This window comes from Ornithodoros turicata, chromosome 5, assembly GCF_037126465.1.
Source record: "Ornithodoros turicata isolate Travis chromosome 5, ASM3712646v1, whole genome shotgun sequence".
NCBI classification, from domain to species: Eukaryota; Metazoa; Arthropoda; class Arachnida; order Ixodida; family Argasidae; genus Ornithodoros; species Ornithodoros turicata.
This window is the reverse complement of record NC_088205.1, coordinates 46503544-46528934: the sequence shown is the minus strand read 5'-3', so window position 1 is coordinate 46528934 and position 25391 is coordinate 46503544. Positions and strand designations below refer to the sequence as shown.

At 45.6% G+C, this 25391-nt stretch overlaps 1 protein-coding gene across 4 annotated transcripts in view; it reads left to right on the top strand.

Moving 5' to 3' along the window:
* Positions 1-24479, top strand: part of LOC135394427 (cyclic GMP-AMP synthase-like receptor) — a 122794-nt gene extending 98315 nt beyond the window's left edge. For 3 of the 4 annotated variants that reach the window (XM_064625163.1, XM_064625164.1, XM_064625162.1), the window contains exons 6-7: positions 6516-6644; positions 23371-24479. In XM_064625163.1, coding sequence (XP_064481233.1) covers positions 6516-6644; positions 23371-23754 — 513 coding nt within the window. In that variant the 3' untranslated portion in view covers positions 23755-24479. The remainder of the gene's footprint in view (positions 1-6515; positions 6645-23370) is intronic. The other variant, XM_064625165.1, reaches the window with a different exon arrangement.
* The last annotated feature ends 912 nt before the right edge of the window (positions 24480-25391 follow it).

Here is a 25391-nt window from a genome sequence, read left to right as displayed (position 1 = left end):
ATGGTGGGCCGGGGTAGATATTCTATATAAACGCATGTTTCCTCGGTTTGACGCTAGGCGTGCTGCAATCGGATGAAGTCGAATGTTGAAAATTTGAGTTTAGAGAAACCGTGGGGTTTTAATGCGTGAATTTTCTCATGGAGAGTCCTTGTTGGGTGCTTTATCGCCTGCAAGTACGGAAGAGCTCCCACAACTTCTGGTCAGAGTCCCTTTAAGTCATTTTAGTCACGGTATTAAATTTGTAATGTTTCTCGTTTTGATGGATTGCTTCGTAATTATTTTCCTGCAGGTATCTGTTGTTTGTGTGTTGGAGAATGTTAGGGTTTGGATCTCTATTAGTGCCAGCTGTTGATTGTGTTGTGTTGTTTTTCATAATTTCCTTACGTCTGTGCTATTCACTTAATAAGAAAATGATTAGTTAAAATTTGTGTCATGTTGGAACAAAACATATCCAACTTAGATGCCATGTTGCGCTCGAAATTCCTTACAGCACTTAATAAGAAACATGGTAATGAGGAAATTGTTAGTGTCGCAGTAATGGTGATCATGTCTCAGACTTTTTATAATAACACAATTTTGATTGTAATCATATTCATTAAGGTTGTCTTCTTTACCAAAATGCGGTGTCCTAGATTTTAATTCATCTTGTGTTCGTGTCGTCCCTCTACGCGCCCATGGTCTTACATGGTTTCTGTTGTGTACAATTAGTTACATGTATTAGAACTTGTAACTGAAATTAAAACCCGCTATTACAATGACGATGGTCGCGTCTCAGACTTTAAAACTTGAAATTTTTTATCGTTATCATGTTGAGTAAGAATATCTTTGATTAAAAGTCGCGTCCATTTTTCATTTTGATAGAGTATTGTTTCGCTATTATTTCCCTACATGTAACTGTTGTTTACGTGTTGGAGGATACGCCGGCTTGGCTCTCTATTAGTGCTGGCTATTGATTGTGTTGCGTTGATTCGAATTATTTCCTTACGTCTTGCTATTCAGTTAATAAGAAATTGAATAATTAAAAGTTGTGTCATGTTGGTACAAAACATATGCAACTTAGATTCCCTATTGTGCTCGAAGTTACTTAAAAAACTTAATAAGAAACATGATAATGAGGAAATTATTAATGTTGCAATAATAGTGATCGCTACTAAGACTTGTTATAATAAAACTGGTAATTTGATTGTAATTGTAATGATTAAGGTTGTCTTCTTTAACTAAGTGTAGTGTCCTTTGTTATAGATTTTATTTCCTCTTGTGTTCCTGTCGTCCCTCTGTGTCCCATGGTGTTCCAGGGTGCCTGCTGTGCACAATTAATTACATCTATCAGCGCTTGTAATTGAAATTAAAACCCTACTATTGCAATGATGGTGGTCACATCTCAGACTTTTTATAATAAAACTTGTAATTTTGATTGTAATCATATTGATTAAGATTATCTTCTTTGAATAAATGTGCTATTCCATTTTAATTCCGATTCATTGAAACTTGTGTGTATGAATACCATTAATAAAAATATTGTGTTTGATTCTTTGTGTTTGATACCTCTTCAATGCTATTGTATCGTACCTGTAATATGTAGGTATATTCTGTAATATGTATATTGTATTGTGTTTCTTCTGTTTCAAGTTTTTTTGGCTGGGTTTTTCTCCTTCACAGATTGGAATTACACCATTGGCATTACTAAATATATTTCCACTTGTACTTTTGTGTATGGCTGTCCTTTGCATGTCTATACTTGCATGTAAACCACCCACAGCAAAGCTGTTGTAGCGGGAAAAAAATTTGAATGAAGTCGGCCCAGGTGGAAAAATGGCGAAAGAAATCGGCCCAGGCTGAAAAATGGTCGAGGGTAAGCGCACGTACAGCCCTCCGCCCCACGCGCAACGCACTGCACGCATGAAAAAATTCGCGAACGAAGTCGGCCCTAGCTGAAAAATGCGCGATGGTAAGCGCACGCGCAGCCCTCCGCCTACCGATAAGCGCGCGGACAACCCTCCGCCCACGCGCCGCCTGCCGCGCACGGGAAAAAATTCGCGAGTGAAGTCGGCCCAGGCGGGAAATCGTGCGACGATAAGCGCATGGATAAACTTCCGGCCACGCGTCGCCCTGCGGGTAAGCGCACGAGCAGCCCTCCATCCGAGCGCCACCCACCGCGCGCGGGAAAAATTTCGCGCGTAAAGTCGGCCCAGACGCGACGGTGGCGCGGCCCCGGTGGCAGTGTCGTCGTTTCTCAACCTATGTATACTACTTTCACCACACAGTGCAATCTTTTCATCACGCTTCAATGTCATATTCGTGTAAGTGTGAAGACTATGGGGTGATTTCAAGCAGTCAGGCAGGGTGGCCACGACCGCTCAGATTTTTTTCGTTCCAAAATATATTGAAACCTAGTGCTTAGGAAGCACATTGGTGGAGGAGATAGCTGAAATATCTTATAGTTGTTTTTTTTTTAAATAATATTCAAGACTGACGATTTCGAATACTGCTTTTTTTTAAATGTAGCTGTAAGCTTCCAGGTCGGGGAGATTGTAATTAACCCATTTACAGAATTGTGAGGCCTATAATAACAATTTCGCCATTCCCACACGCACTAGTGACCAAGGGCGACTGGCTTTCTAGCTCCAATAAGGAAAAGTGCTTATACCACCAGCAACGGGGGGTAGAATATCGCCCTTGGCGATGGAACTCCCCATTCACCATCACTAAATAAAGTTTTTCTACTTACACTTTTGCGCTGTTTCGGTGGATGTTCTTCCCGCTGGTCATTGGCCAGGTTTTGTGATGGCACAGCACCTTGTCCAAAACGACGCGGAGCTCGCTATCAAGCGCGTTGAACAGATTCAGCGTCCCCTTCGTAATCGCTAGCCTGGAAACGTTCGCCACAAATACGAGCGCCGCGATGGCGCGGCACCTCTTTCCATTCCGACAATCCGATTGCTTCGGACCACCGAAAATGGTCCGTTTCGCCGCTAGAAAGCAATGGCACTGGACGTAAATGCTCATGTGAGCGGACCATTTCCATACTCGCGTCGCCCCTAGCGGCGGAATGCCGTATTTTAACCCCAAATGGGCATGGCGATGCTTTTCGCACTTGCGAATAATATAGGAAAATAGCAAGAGAAGATTGCTGCTGATTACGAGTACAAAGCGTCATTACGTCTCATTATGGCCAAATGTCTCGTTACGGCCAATAATCCTTTCATCCCCAAATGTCTCAGTTCGGCAGAAGATTCAGCTAAAAGTCAAAATGTTGTCATATTTATTGCGACCTGGGTAGCCACACTGCATGGCTCATACTGTGCTGAATGGTCATCGATACTGGGCTACAACATGTCATTTTATGATCCTAGAGCACAGTCTGGTTCACAGTAGACATATATTCAAGGATGTATATACAGATTATCCAGAAAACGTATCACCGTGAAAACGTGTAAACAAAACTACACCACCTAGAATCATGCGGTCAACTGCATTTGTTCTGACTATGTTTTTGCCGCATCCTGATGTGAATGTCATGCAACGTAAGCTTTATTACGTAATTTTTTGCGAACTGAACTCCGGAATTTGCCAAGTAAAGGTAAATTTTTTACTTTACCAATGCGAAGCGCTTGCCGAATTTACTCAAATTCCGATTGACAGGGATACTGTGGAACTATCTCATCGAAAAAAAAAAAAAGAAAGAAGCTGACGATCATGCTTTACGGAGCACCCAGAGCATAGCGTTTGACGAGTTTTTCAGCACAATCGTTGTCAGTCCGACGAAAGGAGGTAGAAAACACAGCCGATACCGGGATAGTAGAAAGAGGTAACATAGGCATGGCTTATCGCTTCCGGCTTCCGCTGGGACCGTGCCTTTTCTCTTCCAATTTCAACAACTGTCACGTTTTCTACTTTCCGTCTTTGGGCTGTGTTACTAACTCCTTTCGTCGGACTGACAACGATTGCGCTGAAAAATTCGTCGCGCGCTATGCTTTGGGCGCTCCGTAAAGCAGGATGTTCGGCTATTTTTCCCGATGGGATAGCTCCTCAATATCCCTGTCAATGATGATGAATTTGAGTAAATTCGGCACGCTCTTCACATTGGTGGGGTAAAAAAAGTGACCTCTATTTGTCAAATTGCTGAGTCCACATTGCAAAAATGTACATAATATAATAAAACTTACGTTACATGACATTCACATCAGGAGGTGGCAAAAACATAGTAAGAACAAATGCCGTCGGCCGCGTGATTCTGGGTGGCGTAGTTTCTTTATTGTATTTCAATGGCACGTTTTCTCGGGCACCCTGTATATTGTGAGATAAACAGTATATTAACACACCAGAGCCCAATGCAGCATATTGTGTAATGTGTTCACCATGAGGTATTGGTGACGTTGTTGTGACTTTTTTGGAGTCGTCCAACAGTCACTGGCCAAGAAAGAACACCTTTCTCATCTGACCTCGACCTTATTTCCAGTCAGCTTGCAATGGTACAATTCTTGTTTGTGGAATGAGTATACACCACCACCAGTTTACTCTTTACAAACAATCACGCACTATCTGCGCATGCGCAGGGTTGGTATGGGCAAAACACACTGAACGCAGCGTGCGAATAGTTTCCGCAAGTGCGACACCGGCCGTGTTGCACTACTACACCGCTCTCACCTGTCTCCTACCAATAATTGTCTGTCTTCACCCGAATAATTTATAGCTCTGAAGGAATCAGAGAAGTGTCGCTACGAGACGAAGTTGTTAATAAACAGTATATAACACGACGATCATTTTGCGCTGCACATCGACAACTGGACAACCCAGCCACAAAACATACAGCCGGTCACAATCGCGTTGTTGTTCTAATATTTTCACCTAGCCAGTTCATTGCTAATACTGTACAAGCGTAGAAGTAACTGAAAGCGTACAATTACTGCACCTTAGGCGAGCTGTTTGATCGGGGCGTTTCTGAAAACAGTGCTAATTTGCTACCGTGCGCCGATTCATGTTAGCATCGTTTATTTGTACACAGGTATCGTGAGGGGATCTCACAAAGGCGATGCCAGGGAATCCTTCCGTTTTCCCGCAGCGATCAAACGATTTATTCGTTCTGCCTTGCGCGGAAACTGATGAAAAGTGATTTCGCCACCCTTTCCCCATCGGGTCCTGTACCTGAAGAATACACGGCTTTGCGGCATGCCCACTTTGCATGAAAACGATCACTCCAAGGGGAGCTATTCTCGTCAAAAGTAACCGCGCTCGATTACTTTACGTCACGAACTGTTGGGCAGAGCTACCAGAACGCGCTCCGCCTATAGTCTCCGCCCTTATTTATCCCTAGCCGGTATCCCTAGCCGTCGTCCACCGGTGTCTCTAGCGCATGAACAGTAGGAAGGTCGCGCTTTCCTACGACATGGGGGCGCTATGTGCTACCGAACCTCGAACCTAGTATACTGAAATAAACGACAGGGGGAAAAGGAGGGAAACGCGTGGCGCATAGGTGTAAACGTGTATTACAATTAATGTGATGTGGTGATATTCCGTTCACTGTGGAATAACCTTGATGTGCATAGATTGCGAAACATTGCGCATTTCGCCCCGTTGGGAGTCAAGTGGCACCACACTGTAGGCTATGCACATCTACGCGCACATATTGCACGTCGGCACAAATTTCTCTTTCACGATACAACCTTTCGTTGCCGTCGGGAACACGCGGAACGGCGGCCTCGCTGTGATATGGGCACTCCGATAAAGCGCGAAGATTGCAGGATCAAGGGCTCGACTATTGGTTGAGGCCGCATGGCATTGACCTCTGTTTTCACGCCTTCTTCGCGTAACGACCAATGATAGGCGAGACACAAAGTAATCGAGGTCGATTACTTTGACGAGAATAGCTCCCCAGTTGACTGCTGTTTTGCCCACACCAAGCAGACGATCTGCTAACTGCAGCGCCACCGGAGTGTGACGTCAGGCGCGCAAACTGTTCTATACCTGCAAGAAGCAAAAAGCAACTGTGAATAGCCTACAATCGCAATTCTTCTTAATCTTAATCTTAACAACGTAAGACAATAACAACGTAATACAATCGTAATCTTAAAAAAACATTCGTTTGGCTCTACATGGCTGGTTTTAATGTGCACACGTTTGATACGTGTTCGTTTTGTCATATTATTTGAATCATCAGATACCTTCTTGCACCTAGCATGGTGCACGAAGGCACAACATCTCTACGATATATTCGCCGCAAGCAACTCAAGGAGATGCCGACTTGTGTTTTTATTTTTGGATAAATATGACGACGAATTTTAACACATGAAATAGGGCTCGCAGGGATAAATGCTGCTGTACAATGATGCATTATCGGTATTTTCGTTTCGAATCAATTTGTTGTTCTAAACGTGCAACAAGCGGTGCAAATCTACTAATATATCGGAGCGCGTCCACTGCACGGGCTTAGTCTGTTTTCATTCAGTCAAATTACTCGTATGAGAATGCTGTTTAAATGCACTCACAAAGTAATAGCATGCATGCAACCTTTACAGCTTCTTCGTGACAACCTTCAGTGGAGCCTGATATCATCATATGCCCTGAAAACTCTGGTCATTTTACGTGCAATGGAGGAATCGGACGAATACTGGGACAAGAAGCGACATGGAATAGTATTTTATGAGGTGAGATACGACTGGCATTTGAGTGGAAGGAATAGTTCCCGAAATCCATCATACTAAGCCGCTTAAGAGAAAGAAACCTGTCACATTCAAAAGGTTGTGTGGCAGCATGTGCCTTCACACTAAAGTGAGCAATGGTAATAACAAAAGGTGTTGCGCAATACAAATATGGGAGACAACAAAACAAAAAAGGCAGACAGCGGCGGGACTTGAATCACGCATCTCTCGATTACCGGTCGAGCGCCTTTGTATATTCCGGCCTTAGGACAGTTACTTTCCATCACATTGTACAGCTTGCGACATACTTGCCTGGAATCGACAGCTTGCGGTTTATTCTGTCTGAAATCTGCAGGATTTGCAAGGATATTTCTTTCCGACTAATAGTGACGTACGGCATGCTACCCAGTACGTGTTTATTAGTCGAAACAAACAATCTTGCAACGCCTGGAGATTCCAGGCCGGATAAACCGCAAGCTATACATGTGCAAGGGCATTCACAACTTGCAACAGTGTGTGTCAGCTCAGGCCTCAGGGTGACCAACGGGTGACATGCCAAGTCTAGCAGGGATACATGTAAAGGCAAGAGAACCAACAGAGACTGTTCGAAATGTACAGTAAGGATACAGTACGCCTCGTTCAGAACGAACGTCTTATAAATGAAAGTACGGTAAAAACTACATTTTTATTTATGTTCTTCAACAAAATTTTTGTGTCAAAAACAACAATAAATGAAGGAGAGGTGGTGATGACATGGGATGTTTCCCTGTGGTCAAGGTTTCGCAAGGTTAATGCATTTTCAATTCATGTGCAATGAATTATCCCTAACAACACACGGCTGTCCTATGGATATCCGATGTACGTCAGAAGTTGGATGTTGGGATATCATGGGGATTACGAGTTTCGTCCGATATATGTACGCTCACAGGTCCAAGAGAGAAAGAAGGAGTCCGCTTTGACGTCCAACAGATATCGAGCCCAACAACACACGGCTGTCCTACGGATATCCTACGGATATATGTTGGGATATCCTGGAGGTAACGAGTTTCGTCCTACATATGTACGCTTACATGTCCAAGTGAGAGAAAGGAGTCCTCTGGGACGTCCGAAAGATATCCATAGGGACGTTAAACGGGCGAGGGAGGGGCGTTGTATGGACATTTCTTTCAGCTAATGCTCCTAATAAAGCAGGCATAATATATGGAAGTCGCTGGGAAGGTGTGTTAGCTTAGCTCAATTGGTAGAGCCCTGGACCGGTAATTCAGAAGATGTGGGTTCATGTCCTACAGCTGGCTCACCTTTTCAGTGACTTTCATCTTTCATCGATAATATATTAATTTTAAAGCACACATGCTATATTACTCATGTGAATAATTTAATTAATCGAACGCAATTGTTGGACCCCATTAAATTAATAGTTGACACAGTAAATGCTACGCCCAGATCCTCGCAGACTTCTCCAACGGGAGAGCCCCTTAATTTCTCGACTGTCATCGTTAGTTGTTCGCTTTGTGTCGGTTCGCGGACGTATTGTGCGCACTTGCCAAGTTCGAATATTCCAAGAAGCACCGCTATGCTGGTTCTTCGATGTTTCCGAAAAACGAAATGCGCGTTCATAGGGTACAATAACTGTAGGGGAGGGGGGATTCTACTGTCACAGCTGCCGTCACTCTTTCTTGTTTGTTATGTTTCGAAAATGATGAAAATTCAGATTCCGGTTTCAGTCACGGCATGTTGTCCCTTAATTCGGAACTGTCGATCCACACTAACGGTGCAAAAAATGCTAGTTTCACTAAATATGTCACATCCAGCGCTTGAATCTTCGACAAAAAAAGAGATATTCCAACATCCAGCTTCAAACGTACGTCGGATACCCTTAGGACTGCCATGTGTTGTTGGGTCATAGATCACCGCGTATGTCCGTTTCTGGGTATCCTGAGGATATCATTTCCGCGCTTTATTTCCTTCATCCCCGCTGGATATCAGAAGGATATCCATCAGACAGACGTATCCGACCACGGATGTTATGACATTAATTGTACATCCACTGGATATTCGGTGTTGTTGGGGATATCATCAGGAAATTATAACATTAATGAAATAATTTTGTACTCCCATCTGCTAAGTTTGTGACTTTTGAACACAGACATTAACCTTTTTGCAGACGAGCTTTGAATACAGACTCTGGTGAATCAAATGACAGTATCACTAATTTCAGCCCATACTCAGCCCCGTGAGGAGGATTTCACAGTTTCGTACCTCTATTGTTCCATCTCAAATCGAACAATCCGGCACACTTGATGTCTCGAATGAACTGAAAAAAAAAATATGTTGAAGCCATGGGTGAGTTAGGAGAAATAAACGCTTTCGGAATTCTCTGCGCTGCGCGGTTCGGGAAATAGGAGAGGAGGAAAAAACTGCCTCTCATAAGACGATGTCGTCGCGCGCAGGTTTGTGCGTTCCTTACCAGGCTATTTCTTGTCACATTGTAGTAATTTCTTGATCTGGCTTAGACCACTTAGGGCACAATAGGCTCCTGCGTTGGCAGTGCTGCGTCGGTTTTTGTTTGTCTGCAAAAAAATATCAAAGTTGACTCAAAGTGCCGAAAAGCACCATATTCACTGCAACTTTGCGGACGATGTACAAAACGGATAAGATTGAGCTTTATGCCGTTTAATTTGTCATTCATGAGGCTATCGAATTATATATAATTTGTTACTCTACTCTGCCAGGAACGTAAGTGATACCTCTTTAAGTAGCACCATACATCCGAAAAATTACGAATTTTGGAAGCCTGTATCTGAAAAATCCCACCAAAAACTTGCCTCGAAAATTTTATATGTCGCGGGTAATCCCTTTGACTATACACAGAAGAAAAATCAGAAGTCGGACTTGATCGGTAGGCGCACTGTGAATTTTTTGCCGGCCCTATACTCGGAGCGCATTCAAGTGGTGGCACCGTGTCCCGCGTCTTGCAAAATCGAATTTTGCAAAGAGACTTTCAACTTCTGTCTTCACATGAAAAGTAATTGCTATCGTGTGAAGCCGTTCTGAGCGTTTATGTTCATAACAGTGTTGTAATCGCTGAATGTAGATCGTGGATCAACCAGATGTGCTCGCATTTTTTGCGGGATGTCATACATGCGTTGCAAGTGCTGGGAGGCCGTGAAGAACAGAATGCTTTTACATCTTTGTAAGAGGTATATCTGTTAACGGTGATTATAAACAAGCATATTTACTGTACACATTATGTCAGGAGGGACGCAGTGACTTCTTAAAACATTTCGTTGCTTCATGACCTCGGACGGCGGAAATCGCACCGAGGAAAGTGTCGTTGTGTAGTGTCTTACGCACACACTCAAGGTTAGTTCATGGTGCCTTTTGTGAACATTGCCGAAACAGCCCGACTGGCGCCGCTGTCCAATATGTTCTTCGGTTCGACATGCTGCGACATGAGAAGGTCCTAATCGGATTAACTCCCGGAAGACACCTTGCGCAAAGTTTCGCATCATCCTCGACTACAGAAGTGCACGGAGTGCCCTTACACAGAGTGTGTGAAGACATCTGCATTACTATAGCTACTGTGTCGTCCTGGCGTCACACCTACGTCAATGGCCTCTTCGTTGTACATCGCTGACCGTGTGTATTGCGCTGACTACCTCCTCATACCCAAGAAAAAAGTGCTTCGGAGAAAGGACTTTCGCTTTGCTTCGGAGGTAAGCGTAGCTGCTATACAGAATGTGGTTCCAGCGGATCAAGCCGAAGGCGTAACTGAAATGGCCCAGCTCTGTAGAAGCTGCTTCATGTACTTCACAGCAAAGGTGGCTGAATCACAGCACGCAGCAATGTCGCCCACATTTGAAGGAAGCTCACAGGGTGAGCCGTTTGTGAACCAGCCCGACGTGGTCGAAGAAATCAATGAGTATATATCATCCGAAGCCATTAACGTCACACCGCTTAAGCCAAGAGGGAAGTCGGTGGAGGCATATGCACAGCGGAAACACTCCGAAATACGTGAAGAAATCGGCAGAAAGACAGGCCGTTAACTGGAGACCGCTTTCGGTGTTGGCTTGCCTTGATCAAGTCCGAATTTTGATTTTTCTTCTGTGCGTATAGTCTAGGAAAGTACCTACAACAACAAAAATTTCCGAGGCAAGTTTTTGGTGGGGTTTTTTAGATAAAGACTTCCGAAATTTGTCAGTTTTCGGCGGTATGGTGCAACTTAAAGAGGTATCGCTTAGGTTCCTGACAGAGTAGAGCAACAGATTATGCATCATTCGATAGACCCATGAATGACAAATTAAACGCCATAGAGCTCAATCTTACCCGTTTTTTACATCGTCCGCAAAGTTGCAGTAAATATGGTTCTTTTCGGTGCTTTGTGTCAACTTTGATATTTTTTTGCAGACAAACAAAAGGCGACACAGCACTGCCAACGCAGGAGCCTATAGTGCCCTAAGTGATCTAAAGCCAGATCAAGAAATTACTACAATGCGACGAGAAATAGCCTTGTAGAGAGCGCTCAAACATGCGCGAGACGACATCGTTTTCTGACAGGCAGTTTTTTCCTCCTCTCCTATTTCCTGAACCGCGCAGCGCAGAGGTTTCGGAAAGCGTTTATTTCTCCCAACTCACCGATGGCTTCAACATATATTTTTTTCCCGTTCATTCGAGACATCTAGGGTACCGGATTGTTCAATTTGAGATGGAACTAGCCTAGTTACAACGAAAAAGATAGTAACACGACAAAACTCCGACAAAAAAAAAAAAAAAAGTTCCAACATCCAGCTTCGGACGTACGTCATATATCCTTAGGACTGCTATTTGTTGTTGGGGCATAGATCGCCGCGTGTATCCGTTTCTGAATATCCTGAGGATGTCATTTCCGCGCATAATTTTCTTTATCCACGCTGGATATCAGAGGGATACCATGAGACAGACGAGTCCGACCACGGACGTTAGGACATTAATTGTACATACACTGGATATTCGGTGTTGTTGGGAACTCGACTTCACCGTAGCTCGGGACGTTAGGTGTTTCAGCACTGAAGAGCTGGAAGAGAGAGGCGGACTGAAGAGCAGTTAGACTAGGTGTGTCGTTATCGCCGGTGGCCGCGGAAGCACTTAAAAATAAAAAAAAAGTGCCTAGATTATGAATGACTCTGGAAGAAGACAATGACTGTACTCTTTATGAATAGTATTCAGCAGGAAAAGCTGAAGAACTTACCTTAGGTACGGAACAGCCAATACTTTGAACCAGAACTACTGGGTCCATTCCTCATCATTGGCATTGGAATGGTAATGAGGTTAACGGTTAGAAAGTCAAGTGATAGCCTAGTAACGGAGAAAGGTAAGAAGCAGAGCATCTACAGAATCCTACATAGCACTAAATAGATCAGATGTAACATAAAGGGGAATCAAAAGGAGCTAGAAATGTTATTAAGTTAAAAGATAAAATGTGAAGTATAATGTTCATATGGGATTCACACAGGATAGTATGCAGATGTAGAGCTTTCTTGCAGTTTTGCATCTAAGTGTTCTAGCTGTCAGGCGAATGTTATCATTGCTTACATGGTACAACATGCATGAGCTATACCCAGCAAACCAAAACCGTCCCCGAGATATCACATGGAAGTACCATTTAAGACATTCAGAGGTCCCAGGGATATCGAAAAATATCCCGTCCACAGCATGTCCACTTTCTTCCTCATTTTGCAATCCATGGGAGATCCCAGAAATGTCCACTCAAGGATATCTGGATCAATATAGGAAGTGAAATGGCTATTTGTCTATAGTGCATTTACTACTCTATTTCGTGCTTCTTGCTGGTTAATTGTGTGTTAACACAATAAAAGGAAGCTCCAAATCAAGTCAAACTTTTTTTATTCCATGTACATTGCACTCTTGACAGGTACAAAGTTTACACAGTAGGCTAAGTAGGTTACACAGGGTGAGTATATATATTAAAGCATTGCACACATTTGACTAAAACACCAAGGTCTACAAAGCATGCCAATAATCTGGCAAGAGCGACTATATCAAAAAGGCACATTGGGACTTGGGTGATGCGATAAAATAGAAGGCATCTGTAATTATCGATAACAAAAATGTGCTATATATTCCACCTCAAATATATGTGCAAAATGCAATACGAAATGGCATATGAAGCTGAGCCCATATAACAATAAAATATAAATACCGTAATTGCTGAAATCGGTCAGCTTGAACTCTGCCTATAATGCTCAACTTTGCCATGACAAAGAGGCATTCTGATGCAAAGAAACAAATGTGAACCTCAAAGAGGCAATCACAGCACTGCTACAGCCCAGGTAACTCACAACAGCTAAAAGTGAAATGAAAAGCTTCAAATTCAAAGCAAAAGCACTATCAGGATACTTGCAGGGTACTTGTTAGTGCATATGAAACAAGCACAGAGCGAACAGGGGTCAACACAAAAATGTACATTCAGCACCGGTTTTCACCCTTTTCAAGATAAGTCTTGAATGCTGAGAGGTCAAACAAGAAACGTGGAGCTTTGCGAATTGCATGACGGCATACGACTGGCACTTACTATGCATGTAAGACACCCATTTTTACCCCTATTGGATAACTCTCCGATTCTCCCAGAACATAACCGCAGCTGCCCTCAACATAGCGATTGCTCGACTTGGCTTGTATGACTCAGGTCAGACGGTGTGGTGATAGCGACGACAGTGGTTCCCAGTTTGATTTTAACGTCCGTCAATACGAAACTACTTACCATCGTGCCTTTTAAAATTATTGTTACAGGAAATGGAGCACGGAACTCATCACGATAGGGAGTTGACTAAAACAGTTATTTTTAGCAAGGAGAAAGCGAGGGAACTGCGTCCGTGCACTCGGTGATCATATGAATGTCGTACCAGCGTTCCAAAAACTGGAATTGACGTGTTGTGACTGTGTCACAGCATAATTGCAATGATCACATGCGGAACTGCGGGGAAGTTCGAAGCGTGTATGTTTTCTGTTCTGTAAGTGCAGAACTACGTTAGATGTGGGATATACCTGAGACATACCTGGGGCAACCTAGTCAGGACACCTTTGAACGACCGAAAAGAAAAATCCCGTGGATATCTATATGACATCCAGGACGGGATGGACATCCGTTACCATTTTCGGGGATTCTTGGGACGCTCGTGGTTTGCTGGGTATATGTATTACAATGATGCTGTGTTCAAGAAAAGAAAAGCGAAACGCATCTACATTCCTTTCACTTTAATTTACTTCAGGTTAGTGCAGAATCCACTGTTCTGTGCTCGAGCTCCTGCACTGTTTTACCTGGACCCAGTGAGCAGGCACAGCGGAAACAGTGCAGTATAAAACATGCATCGTAGCCCTTCATGTAGCGTGTTACCTGTTGCGTGCTGATAAGTTACGCTCCCTCTCCCTTTTGTTTCAAAAAGCAGCATAACCTGTTCTAAGACGTAGTATCACTATGTGTGCTCTGGGTGCATTGTGTCTAGTAACAAATAAAGCTCGTCGAGTATGATCCTGGATGTTTCACTAAGATCATAACATAATCTACTTCCAATTAATATGTATTAATAGTAATCCATCCCCAACAACACCGAATACCCCCTGGATGTATTGTTAATATACTAACGTCCGCAGTCGGATTCGTCTGTCTGATGGATATCCCTCTGATATCCAGCGTGAATGAACAAAAATAAAGCGTGGAAATGATATCCTGAGGACATCCAGAAACGAACATACGCGGTGATCTATGCCCCAACAACACATGGCAGTCCTAAGGATGTCCGATGTCTGAAGCTGGATATTGGAGTAACCTTGGGATAACGAGTTTCGTCGGTCATATATGTGCGCTCACATGCCCAAATGGAGAAAGGAGTCCTCTGGGAGGTCTGACAGACATCCAGTGTTCTGTGCTCCTTGCCCCTGACATCTTTTTTTTTTTTTTTTTGTCTGAGATTCAAGCGCTGGATGTGACATATTTAGAGGAACTTCCATTTTTTGCACCGCTAGTGTGGATCGACAGTTCCGAATTAACGGCAACATGCAGTGACTGAAACCGGAATCTGAATTTTCATCATTTTCGAAGCATAACCGACAAGAAAAAGTGACGGTAGCTGTGAGAGTATAATTCCCCTCCACTAAGGTTATTGTTCCCTATAAACGCGCCTTTCCTTTTGCGGAAACATCAAAGAACCAGCATAGTGGCGTTTCTTCGAATATTCGAACTTGGCAAGTGCGCACAATTCGTCAGCGAACCGACACAAAGCGAACAACGAACGATGAGAGCAGAGAAATTGAGGAGCTCTCCCGTTGGAGGAGTCCGGGAGGTTCTGGGCGTAGCATTTACTGTGGTAACCATTAATTTAATCTAGTCCAAGAATTTCGTTTGATTCATTAAATTATTCACATTAGTAATATAGCATGTGTACTTTAAAATTGACTATATTATGCCTGCTTTATTAGGAGCATTAGCTGGAAGAAGTTTCCATAAAACGTCCCTCCCTCGTCCGCTTGACGTCCCTATGGATATCTTTCGGACGTCCCAGAGGACTCCTCCTTTTTCTCACGTGGACATGTGAGCGTACAGATATTGGACAAAGCTCGTTATCTCCAGGATATCCCAACATCCAGCTTCAGACGTACGAGTACATCGCATATCCCTAGGAGAGCCCTGTGTTGTTGGGCTGGATGTCTGTCGGACGTCAAAGAGGACTCCTTCTTTCTCTCACTTGGACATAAGCATACATATATCGGACGAAACGCGTTATTCCCATGATATCCCAACGTCCAACTTTTGACGTACATCGGATATCCATAAGATAGCCTTGTGTTGTTGGGGATCCCGAACAAAACACTGAGAAGGGAGCGAGTCTACCAGAAAGAAAACTGTTTCCCACATGGGCTCACATAGGAATCATAAGCAGATAGGCTGCTCACTAATCACGCATCCGAGGTCCACAATAGGTGACTGTACCGAAGAAGCCAAGCAATGTCATCAACTACCGACGCCCGCAATCTCAGCACTGGTTAATTTGCTTCCTGGGCCTCATCCATTTTTATGGATGCTTCGATCCCCACTGCACACATGCATAGCGTCCTCCAGATGAGCACTTGTGCAAGACCAAGTCGCCCTCTTCCACCCTCGCCTGGACCAGCGAAGCACCTGAAGCCTTCGCCTCCATCAAGTCGATCCTAGGGTCATTAGAATAACAATACAATACAATGTTTATTTAATCAGCCGCACTTCTCGTACATCCCAGCACTGGAGCGCCGACAGTTCTTATGGTAGACACATCTGATATCGCTGCTGGCACAGGCCTACATCGGCGATTTGGCGACAACTTACGCCTGCTTCCCTTCTTTTCTAATCCAATCAAGCCTGCCGAGACAAGGTACGTTGTCTTTATCCGGGATCTCCTAGCGGCGTATCTTGCCGTCAAGTATTTTCGCTCCTTCTTCGAAGGCCGCCAATTTACCATCTACACCTACCGCAAGCCGCTGACATATGCATTCACCTCGTCTAGGAATCGGTCCTCTCCCCGTGAGGCACGCTATTTGGCCTAGATAGATATGTTTACTACTCCTGTGGAACATACTCCAGCCTGGAGTAGAACCGCACAGCAGACGCACATAGACGCATTATTGCGCCTTGTTGTCCCTCGAGGCCCTGGCTCGCGTTTAGTATGAAAATGAGGACCTTCCCACGCTTCGACGGCCCTCCATATCACTACATCTTCCTTCCTAAGAAGAAGACATTCTCCTCGGCTACATGAGCCTCCGCGACCTATACGCGCCTCTGGGATTCTGCCGCGCCATTTCCGACTCGATCCTCAACTTCGCCTATCGATTGCGTTCGTGGAACGCAACGCCTGATAGGCTCTTCTTTCGTTTGGTAAAAGGTGAACGTCGATATTCGTGTCCGGGTCTCTCTTTGTTCTTCATGGCAGCTTTCCAAGCTCACCCGGCACACGACCGTAGTTCGTTTCCTCATGCCCGACATTCCATTTGGCCATGTGCATATCGGTGTTGTTGTCCCTTTACAAGACTCTTCTAGCCATCGGTACCTCCTGACAGCCGCAATTCACTCGTTAACCTGAAGCCACTTCGATGGCTAACTTCGCCGCCGGCGCCGCCGTGGCGTCCACTTTTACTCCCACTGGATTGCGCGGTTAAGTGTGCCATCGCAGGTCGCCACTGGCCCTCAGTTCGAAGCAAACATTTTTGCTGCCTTCCTACAGCTTCTGAGCAGTTGCAGCATGCGTACCACATCGTGCCACCCGTCCTCAGCGCGGTTTGGTTGAACGCTTTCACTGCCTTTTAAAAACTGACATCATGGCTGGACCGCTGAACGACCGGACCCACCAGCTTGCCTGTCGTCCTCTCGGCATTCGCACCACATTCAAGCTTGCAGGAGATTGTACACAGCGCAACCTCACTCCCCCATCGACTTCTTTGAGCCCTGGCCGGTGACGGCACCCGCCCTGACAGCTTCCTCCAGCCGCTCCGGAAAGTATTTACTGACCTCGTCTTATACCGTCACGAGCCGATCCGTCTCGAGCCCCATAGGTACCGCAACACATGTCTTCTTCCGCCGTGATGCCGTTCGCAAGCCGTTACACGCAGTCCTATTCTGGCCGGCATCTTGTTTTGCGTCATGACGACAAATATTTCGCGATCTCTGTCAACAGCAAGTACGGTAATGTGAGCATTGAGAGGCTCAAGGTTGCATTCACCCAGACCTCGGAGGTGATGCACCTGTCTACCTCGTTCCCATCCGCTGCCGCTGCTCCCACTCCGTCTACACCCTCTCACGAAGCCTCCGTCCTTTCCCACATGTGCTTATGTTGGGCTTATCGCTCTTACCGGAGTCTGTTGGGGCGCCATTGTCGTAAATATTGCGTTTTAGGATATCGTACGCCGTCGCCTTTGCGTACGTAAGGGCTAGCGTGGTGGCTCTGCGCATTGCGCAAAGCTCTGTTTATGTCTTGCGCGTGCGCAGAACCACCAACGCTATCCCTTACATGCGCAGAGGCGATAACGTACGATATACTAAAACTCACTAATGTCGGCTACGGCCACCACGAGGAACGTGTTTACGCAGCGTGTTTTCGCGGTCCCGTGTTCTACGGAAAGGGTTCCGTCGCATCCAGAAACCCACCACTAAACATATACCACTATGTTGGGCATCGTAGATGGGTAGAAATCCAGCGAACCGGTAGAGATGTAGGAAGGGAGTTGCCTCAGGACAGAAGCCGCCGATATTAGAGACTGTTCTTCTTCTGGGCCCAGAAGAAGAACAGTCTCTGTTCGAAATATCGGCGGCTTCTGTCCTGAGGCAACTCCCTTCCTATGTTGGGCATCGGCCGACAGTATACTTAGCAATTTTTTTCGTACGAAAAGCGGATAGATATTAAATAAACGAATTTTAAAGATCAGCGCTGTTCCCGCACTGCGAAGGCTCCGGGGAGAACAAGGTCGGCGTGGCGTCACTTTCTAACAGGACGAGACATCGGTCAGAGAAAGGCGCCGTCCAGACACACGGACCGCCGCGGCATCCCTTCCCTCAAGGCCGTGGTCTGATTGATGGTGTGGGGAATGACGGTTTCGCCTTTTTTCAGAGAGGGAATCCGGCATACTCTCAACACCCGGTGTCTGATTTTGTCATGTCAACCATCGAATAGCAGTCAAACTGCGTCACATTTCGCGTGGAATTTTCGATACCGTGATCAGTGGTAAACGAGGAATAAAATGATGTCATTGTTTCGAAATCGACTGGAACGGATGCGACCGTCCCTTTAAGTATACCGACGCATGTAAAGTGAGAATTTACCGATGCTGCCGTTCGTTGGATGAGCGTCATGCTCGATACTGCTCTCTTTGTTGCACGTTCCAGCAAAGTCCTGATTGCACACCGGACGTCTGATTATAATCGTCTTCAACTCTGCAACACTTCTACATATTCTCCTTCCAACATTTCCGATAATAGCCTGGCTTCCTTTTTTTTTCAACGAAAGTCTGTCTCTTTCCCTTCTCTCCCAGCCTCCTCCTCAAGTTACCTACCTTCAGTGGTAGGTTCCCTTTGCGACACCAGTACGTGTATCTTACGGGGCTTGTGAAACCATTTTCAAACTTGTGAAGAAATAACGTTGTAAACATTGATTTATATGTGCTAAACATGTACATCAAAACGCTATGTTTTTACGATACCGCGTTCCGAAGCAATTGCACTCCGATGGTCGCACTGTGGGCGATCTCCCCTGTCGTGCTCAGCTCTTCACCTCCTCGCCCGTTTCTGGAGTGATGTCTTACCGTCGAGAAAATATTTCGTTTCCATGACGACGTGAGCGGTTGAAAAAGGAGACGGCCACCGCAGAACGCCTTCGTTATGGGTTATGGTGACCGTCGGGTACTTCCGGCAAGCGTGCACAGCTAAAACGGCACTTCCCGTCTGACTGCCGACTCCTCTTAGCGCTGTTCGGCGCCACCATCAGCGGCAGCTCGAAAATGTCGCAGTTTTAAAAACCCAACAGTTAAAAAACCGTTCAAATGAAGGAAGCGACGCTTTTAAGCCTAGCAACAATTTCATGTCACGGACATTAAGAGCCAAAACCTTTCCACACACACACACACACACACATAAATGGGATGATGATGTAGTGGGTCATTCACCGCCGTTATGGCGGTACACTGCCCCATTGCGCTTATGGAAAACCTTTCCACGGTACCATAGAATGTATACCTAAAACCTACTTACCATGCGGCATTGCCTTGGAATCACTCTTGGTGAAGTGCTTGGAACACACAGCATACTGGGTGAAGTCGTTTTGAGTTTTCCCCTTTCTCAGCTTGACAAGCCACATCCTACGCTTTTTCTTCTCTGTTTTTTTTTTCGCTAAGGTTTTTGTGAAAACTCACTCCAACTGCATTTACGTAAGTGTTGCACTGGAGAACGCTGCAATATCGCATTTTGCCCCGTTTGCTGCACGAAGGAATGGCGATTGGCGAGAATGCTTCGGTATCCCCAAGCCTCCGATCACGTGAATCCTTCATGCGCGTATCGGGGTGACACCTATAGGGCGCGCTCGTCGCCATGTCACTTTTCTGACGACACGGAGGAACCGCGCGCCATTACCGGGTCTCTGTTTGTGCCGCCTGTATTTCCCGCGTTTCAGCCGCGTTCGCGTAGGATGGGCCAAAGAAGACGGGTGCAAAAGGGTACCGTTCACACCCGTGCTGGGTTGAGGACCTCTAACCAGAGTAACCGCGTCCCTCCTCGAATGGAATGCCCTAAGTTCGCTCCCTCAGCCATAGGCACGTTCCTCTTTTAGGAACATAGTACTCACAGTTACGGGAAGACAAGATCGCGTGAACGATTAAGTTTATAGCGATGTCAGAGGGTATTGTTGCCCTACCGAATGTAGTTTCTGCGCAGGACAGTCACACAATATTAGGGAATAGACAGTCGCGTTGACTGGACAAAAAAAAATAGAAAAAGACATGAGGCTAACATAATCCATCAATCCAGTTATTCAATTCCTATTATCATCATTTTTATTAACTTTTTCATGTCATTGGTAGAGCAGTTAACCGCAGCGCTGCCACGTTCTTTAACGACACGGGCATTTGCCGTAGACAGCATTCTACCATTTGCCCAAACGATCTGCATTCGTCGGGCTCCTGAGGCGGGGCGCTCAGCGCCTCAGCAATCTTGCTTATGGCGGATGCCCTTTGCCCACATTAGTCGCTCGTTCGGCCCCTGGTTCTTTTGTGCTGCCGAGGACAAGGAAGCTGTGGAAAGCAGGGAACGGTAATGGTAACGGAAACAGAAACGGTATATTACCGAAATTGGAGATGGTAACGATAACGGAAGCGGAAACGCATACCACTGTCCTCCATTACCGGAAACAGACACGGAAACGAAAATTATCGTCCGGTATTGAATTCGGGTAACGGCTATTCCTGTTGTGCGATGACATTTGAGTGACTTTTCATTTTAGTTTTGTATTTTGATGACACCATTCCTTGTAATGCTCTAAATACTACACGAGAGCATGGAAACAAAGCGCAATATTGGATCTCGAAGGTGCATCCCTCGCTTACCTGCTCGTCCCAGTCCTCATAACTGGGCAGAAATAGAAAGGGGCAGAAAGTAGCAGTGGATAGATGCTAGATAGAGTCTATAAAACAGAGTTTAAAATTCTATAGAGAGGAGAAGCCAACTTTTGTAAGGATTTAGAAGGCTTGAAAGGTTTAGAAGAGATTTAGCAGATTGGAAGTATCTTTACGATAACGATCCCGAAAACAGCCAATCACCAGATTCCTTTTAAGTGACTCACATCACGATGGTGTTCTTGGATTTGACAGCTTCCTTTATCGTATAGTTTTCGTAGAGCGCTTCCGATGTGTTAAAAATCCCTAATGTGTGCTTCTTTTTGATTCCGTGTTAGCGCCACGAAACAACTGTGGCTCTGAGCGGCGTATAAACATGGACAGAGTTAGAGAAGACAGCAGGAATGAGTGGTGGATAGGGGGGGGTTGGTGTGCGTCCTTGGCCGATTTCAGGGGGAACTGTGCCGACATTCGTCTGGGGAGCCTGCCGGGAAACCCAGGGAGAGCCTTTGACAGCACAGCCGGTGGTAGGATTCGACCACACTACCTCCTAACCTTCCGCACGAGCTTGGCTACCACTAACGAGAGGACGCTTTCACCCGCTTAACCATGCCGCTGGTTGCTCAGTGTCTGCACAACAGGTCTCACGTGATGGCGTCCACGTTGTCTGTCAACACGAACGCCGCGGAGTTAGAGCGTAGGTGGTGTACCGCGGAGCAGTCGTATAAGTATAGAGTTCACAGATGTGCCGCCATTGTTGCGGGAGATGGAGACGCGATGGCCGAAAATGAGGAACGCAATGGGCGTGGGGCCCACAATACAATGAAGCGGCGTGCGACAAAGCGTGGCGCCTTTACACTCGTCCAGATGTTCAGAAATGAGCATTAAAGAGTACAGTGATTGTAACAATCAGGACAAACGTGACTTAAAATAAAGTTGTTGTCTTCAATAAGAAGTAAACGCGTTTGCAGGCGGAATACGTGTTTCTGCACGAGGCGCATGGTAACCTATGGTCGGGTTTGCCGTTGGGCCGCACGCAAATCATGTGCGGGCACAGCGGATTGCCCGCCTTTCCTCTGGTGCAATACTATCGCATTTCGTACGCGGCCCAACAGTACAGTGAATGTTTTGCATAGTTCAAGCATATACCTCACGATATATTATGTACAACCGGGGCAAGACAGGAGGAATCACTATAATTTTGCAACATGTGATCCTACATATCGTCACTTCAGTTGCCTTTATGTACAGGGTGGGTGCAGATAAAGTAGCCCCACATTTTCGCAGATAGCGCGTTCTCTGCATACCGTACGAACTTCCGGCGGCGCACGGTGGTGCATTTATGCGGTAGAAATCCTGAAAAAAAAATCGTGGTAACCAAACGTTGCGCAATAAAATCGTTAGCAACGCGAACTTCGCTCCGTATATTTCCAATGGGACATGGCAGTGGAGCACAGTTGCATCGCCCTATCGCTGGGGGTTCCACTCTCGCAGAATCAAAACGAGGCCTGGTACGCCTAGCCATAGCCAGACGCAACTGTGCCGCGACCGCCATAGTGACTTCTGCATAGGGAAATCGGGATGCACGGAGCGCAACGTTTGCATGATTAACTTTTTTATCACGTAGAGATTGGTTGCTACGATTTTATTGTTCGGTTTCATCCGAGAAATGCGTCATCCCGCGCCACCGGAAGTTCATGCGGTAAGCAGGGAACGCCATACGTGCAAAAATGTGGGGCTACTTTATCTACACCCACCCTGTAGTTTTATTTCTTACTGAATAAGTGCATATTAATACAGGGTGTTTATTTTTACCCTTTGCAGAATTTTTATAAAAATGCTATGAGAGCAGCACAGATGTCGTTTTTGCACTTGAGTGCCAAGCGGACGTCCTCTGGGAGAGAGTATGTAACTACAAGATGACTAATTACCTAAAATTCATTAATTAACTCTTTAATTAGGGAATTTTGAACAAAGGCGAGATAGTAGAACGGGAGACAACTCGTTGAAAAACATTCTATCTTTTGAAAATCCAGAAAAGAACGCGTGCCATGAAATATGCATATTTCGGTATGCAAACGAACCGAAACCGAAAAAAAACACCTCAAGGCGCATCATCTGCGCCGACGGAGGCTTATCAGGGTCGGAAAGCGGTTTATCTGGCCAGCAGATCGGCCTACATCTCCATCGCTCCAAATCACGTGGGCCCCTGACGTGAAATGAGCGCTGTGGTCCCTGCGTTCCCGGTCGCCGCGGTTTCGGTTTCGGCTCATGTGCATATCAAAATTCGGGGATGGATATTTTCACCACGTGCGTGTTTCAGTATTTGCTAGACGCGTAATGGCTCTCAACGAGGATAGTCTCTCATTCTGATATCTCGCTTTTGCACGAAATCCCCTAATTAAAGAGATAATTAATTTTATGTAATTAGTCAATTGTTGTTGCACACTTTCTTCGAGAGGATGTCCGCCTAACCGTATAACTAAATTGCAAAAACGCCATCTGTGCTGCCCTCATAGCTTTTAATAAAAATCCTCTAACACATAGAAATAGACATGCTGTATAGCATAGCTGTATGGCTCAGGTAATGAAACATTCCTTTGAATTGCAGACCATAGAGCGACTGAGACAAGCGTTGCTGGGCCCAGGAATTCCCTACATTTACTGCTCAAAGGTGGATCTGCTGCAGAGCTGCAAACCCGTTACTCGCGTAAATTATGCGGGTCACCTGAGAGGAATACTACACGAAATTATTTCTCAACCACAAAGTCTCGTCAGGTATTTTGACGAAAAGTCCCTAACGATATCTCCGGTTGAGAACCTTCATCGTCGTTCACTTTATGGAGGCTGTGTCATAGACACTGCACAGCACGTACCTGACACCTCATCACGTGCATCGACGGATGGCTTGGTTTCAGCGGAAGATACTCCTTTGTTGGGAGCAGCGGAAGAACAGCACAAGAACAATGAAAGGGAGTGCTGCATACTAATGTGACTTATTACATCACCCACGTCTTTCGTGAAGTGCAGATGTTCTTTTGTTCTTTGTGTTGCTTTGCATCAATTCAAGTGCTGTCGACGTTAAAGGGGATGGCCCTAGAGAATAGCACAGTCTTCTCTTGCAGAAAACTATGTGAAAGCCGGCGGAGCGAAACCAAATAACGAACGGCCCCGCAAACAGAACAAAGAACAAAAGCTCAGGAAGACATGTGGTGAGAGCAGGGTGGACTGATCTAGATCATTGACTTTAATCGCGATTCAATTCGCTGTTTTTTTACAACAATTTAAATATAAATAGCTTTACAAAATCCCTCCAAAATCCGGAAGGACGCTGCGGCCCAGAAATATTTATAAGTATTCATAATTTCGACACTAATAAGGTACGACAGTGTGTCTGCGCATGAGAGGACAGGCCACGTGACTAGCCAAGTAAGGACGCAAACCTGTGGTTGTTGTTTAAGATTGTGTTGTCGTTAAGATTGTTGTAGAAACTGTTAAGATTGTTGTTTAAGACTGTTGTTCTGAGACACCGTGGCCCACTTGAAACTTGTTTTCCCCTTATTTGATCCCTAATCAATGAGGGCACGTCCTTCGCAACTGGGGGAAAGAGGGATGCGCAGTCCCTTGACTTACTTGCATAGTGTATAAATGAACGTTACTGAAATCAAGCGTACTTGCTTTCAACGATTTAAATAAACTATGTTGTGTTCATGCACTGCACGTAAGACAAGAGTGTCGCCTTTTCTCAATGCCCATTCGATTTTGCAACTTGGACTGTGACACGTGGCTGAAATCCACGAGATTTTCACAAAGTCAGTTCACTCAGCTCGGACGATTTCATCACAACTTCTCTTAAAGCTTAGAACAATCATTGACGCACCAGGGGAAGGAAGCGCTGTTTTCTGCAGTGCCGGCGTCTACTTTTCGCCTCCGGGGGGACAAGTGAGAAATTTGCTCCTCCCCTCTGTAATCTTGATCTTCTTTCTGTCTGTTGTCCTGCACGAAAAGTGTCCTTATGGCGCCCCTTCAGGGTGGGAGCAATTCCCCCCCTGCCCCCCCTGCCCGTAGACGCCGTCACTGTGCAGTAGAGCACAGCAAAGTCCCGGTCTGGCTAGAAAACCCGGACCCGTCCGCGGACCGAAATCGGGCTCTGGCGGGGCTCGAGTCCTGTCCGAGAGTTCTCGGGCCTGAGTCGGGCCAAGCTTTTGTGTTCTTTAACGTTATTTAACTCCAACATTCGTTCTGAAAGCAAAGCACCAAGTGCCTGCGGGCCCTTCCTCCGTCTTTCTGCTAAAACGCTACTATATAGGCGTCGCATTGTTCTCGACTTCGCTTTGTTGAGGACCACGCCCTCGCCGCGGAGCGCGAGACTCGACGCCAACGTGTTGCTGCAAGCACAAACAGCATCAAAGGCTACGCTTGCGAGTTCCAGTAACTGTGATTTACGCTGTATTATGAGCCTCTACCATACGGATTGAACCTGTTGGACGGATCGCATTACAAATGTGCCTATGCAGCTGCGGGCCGGCAGCAGGGTCGGGTAAGCCTTCGTGGCGTCGAAATTCAGGCCCTTCCTGTGCTCTACTGTGCAGTGCCTTATTATATGGATTGCATAATTTGGCTAGAAGCGCG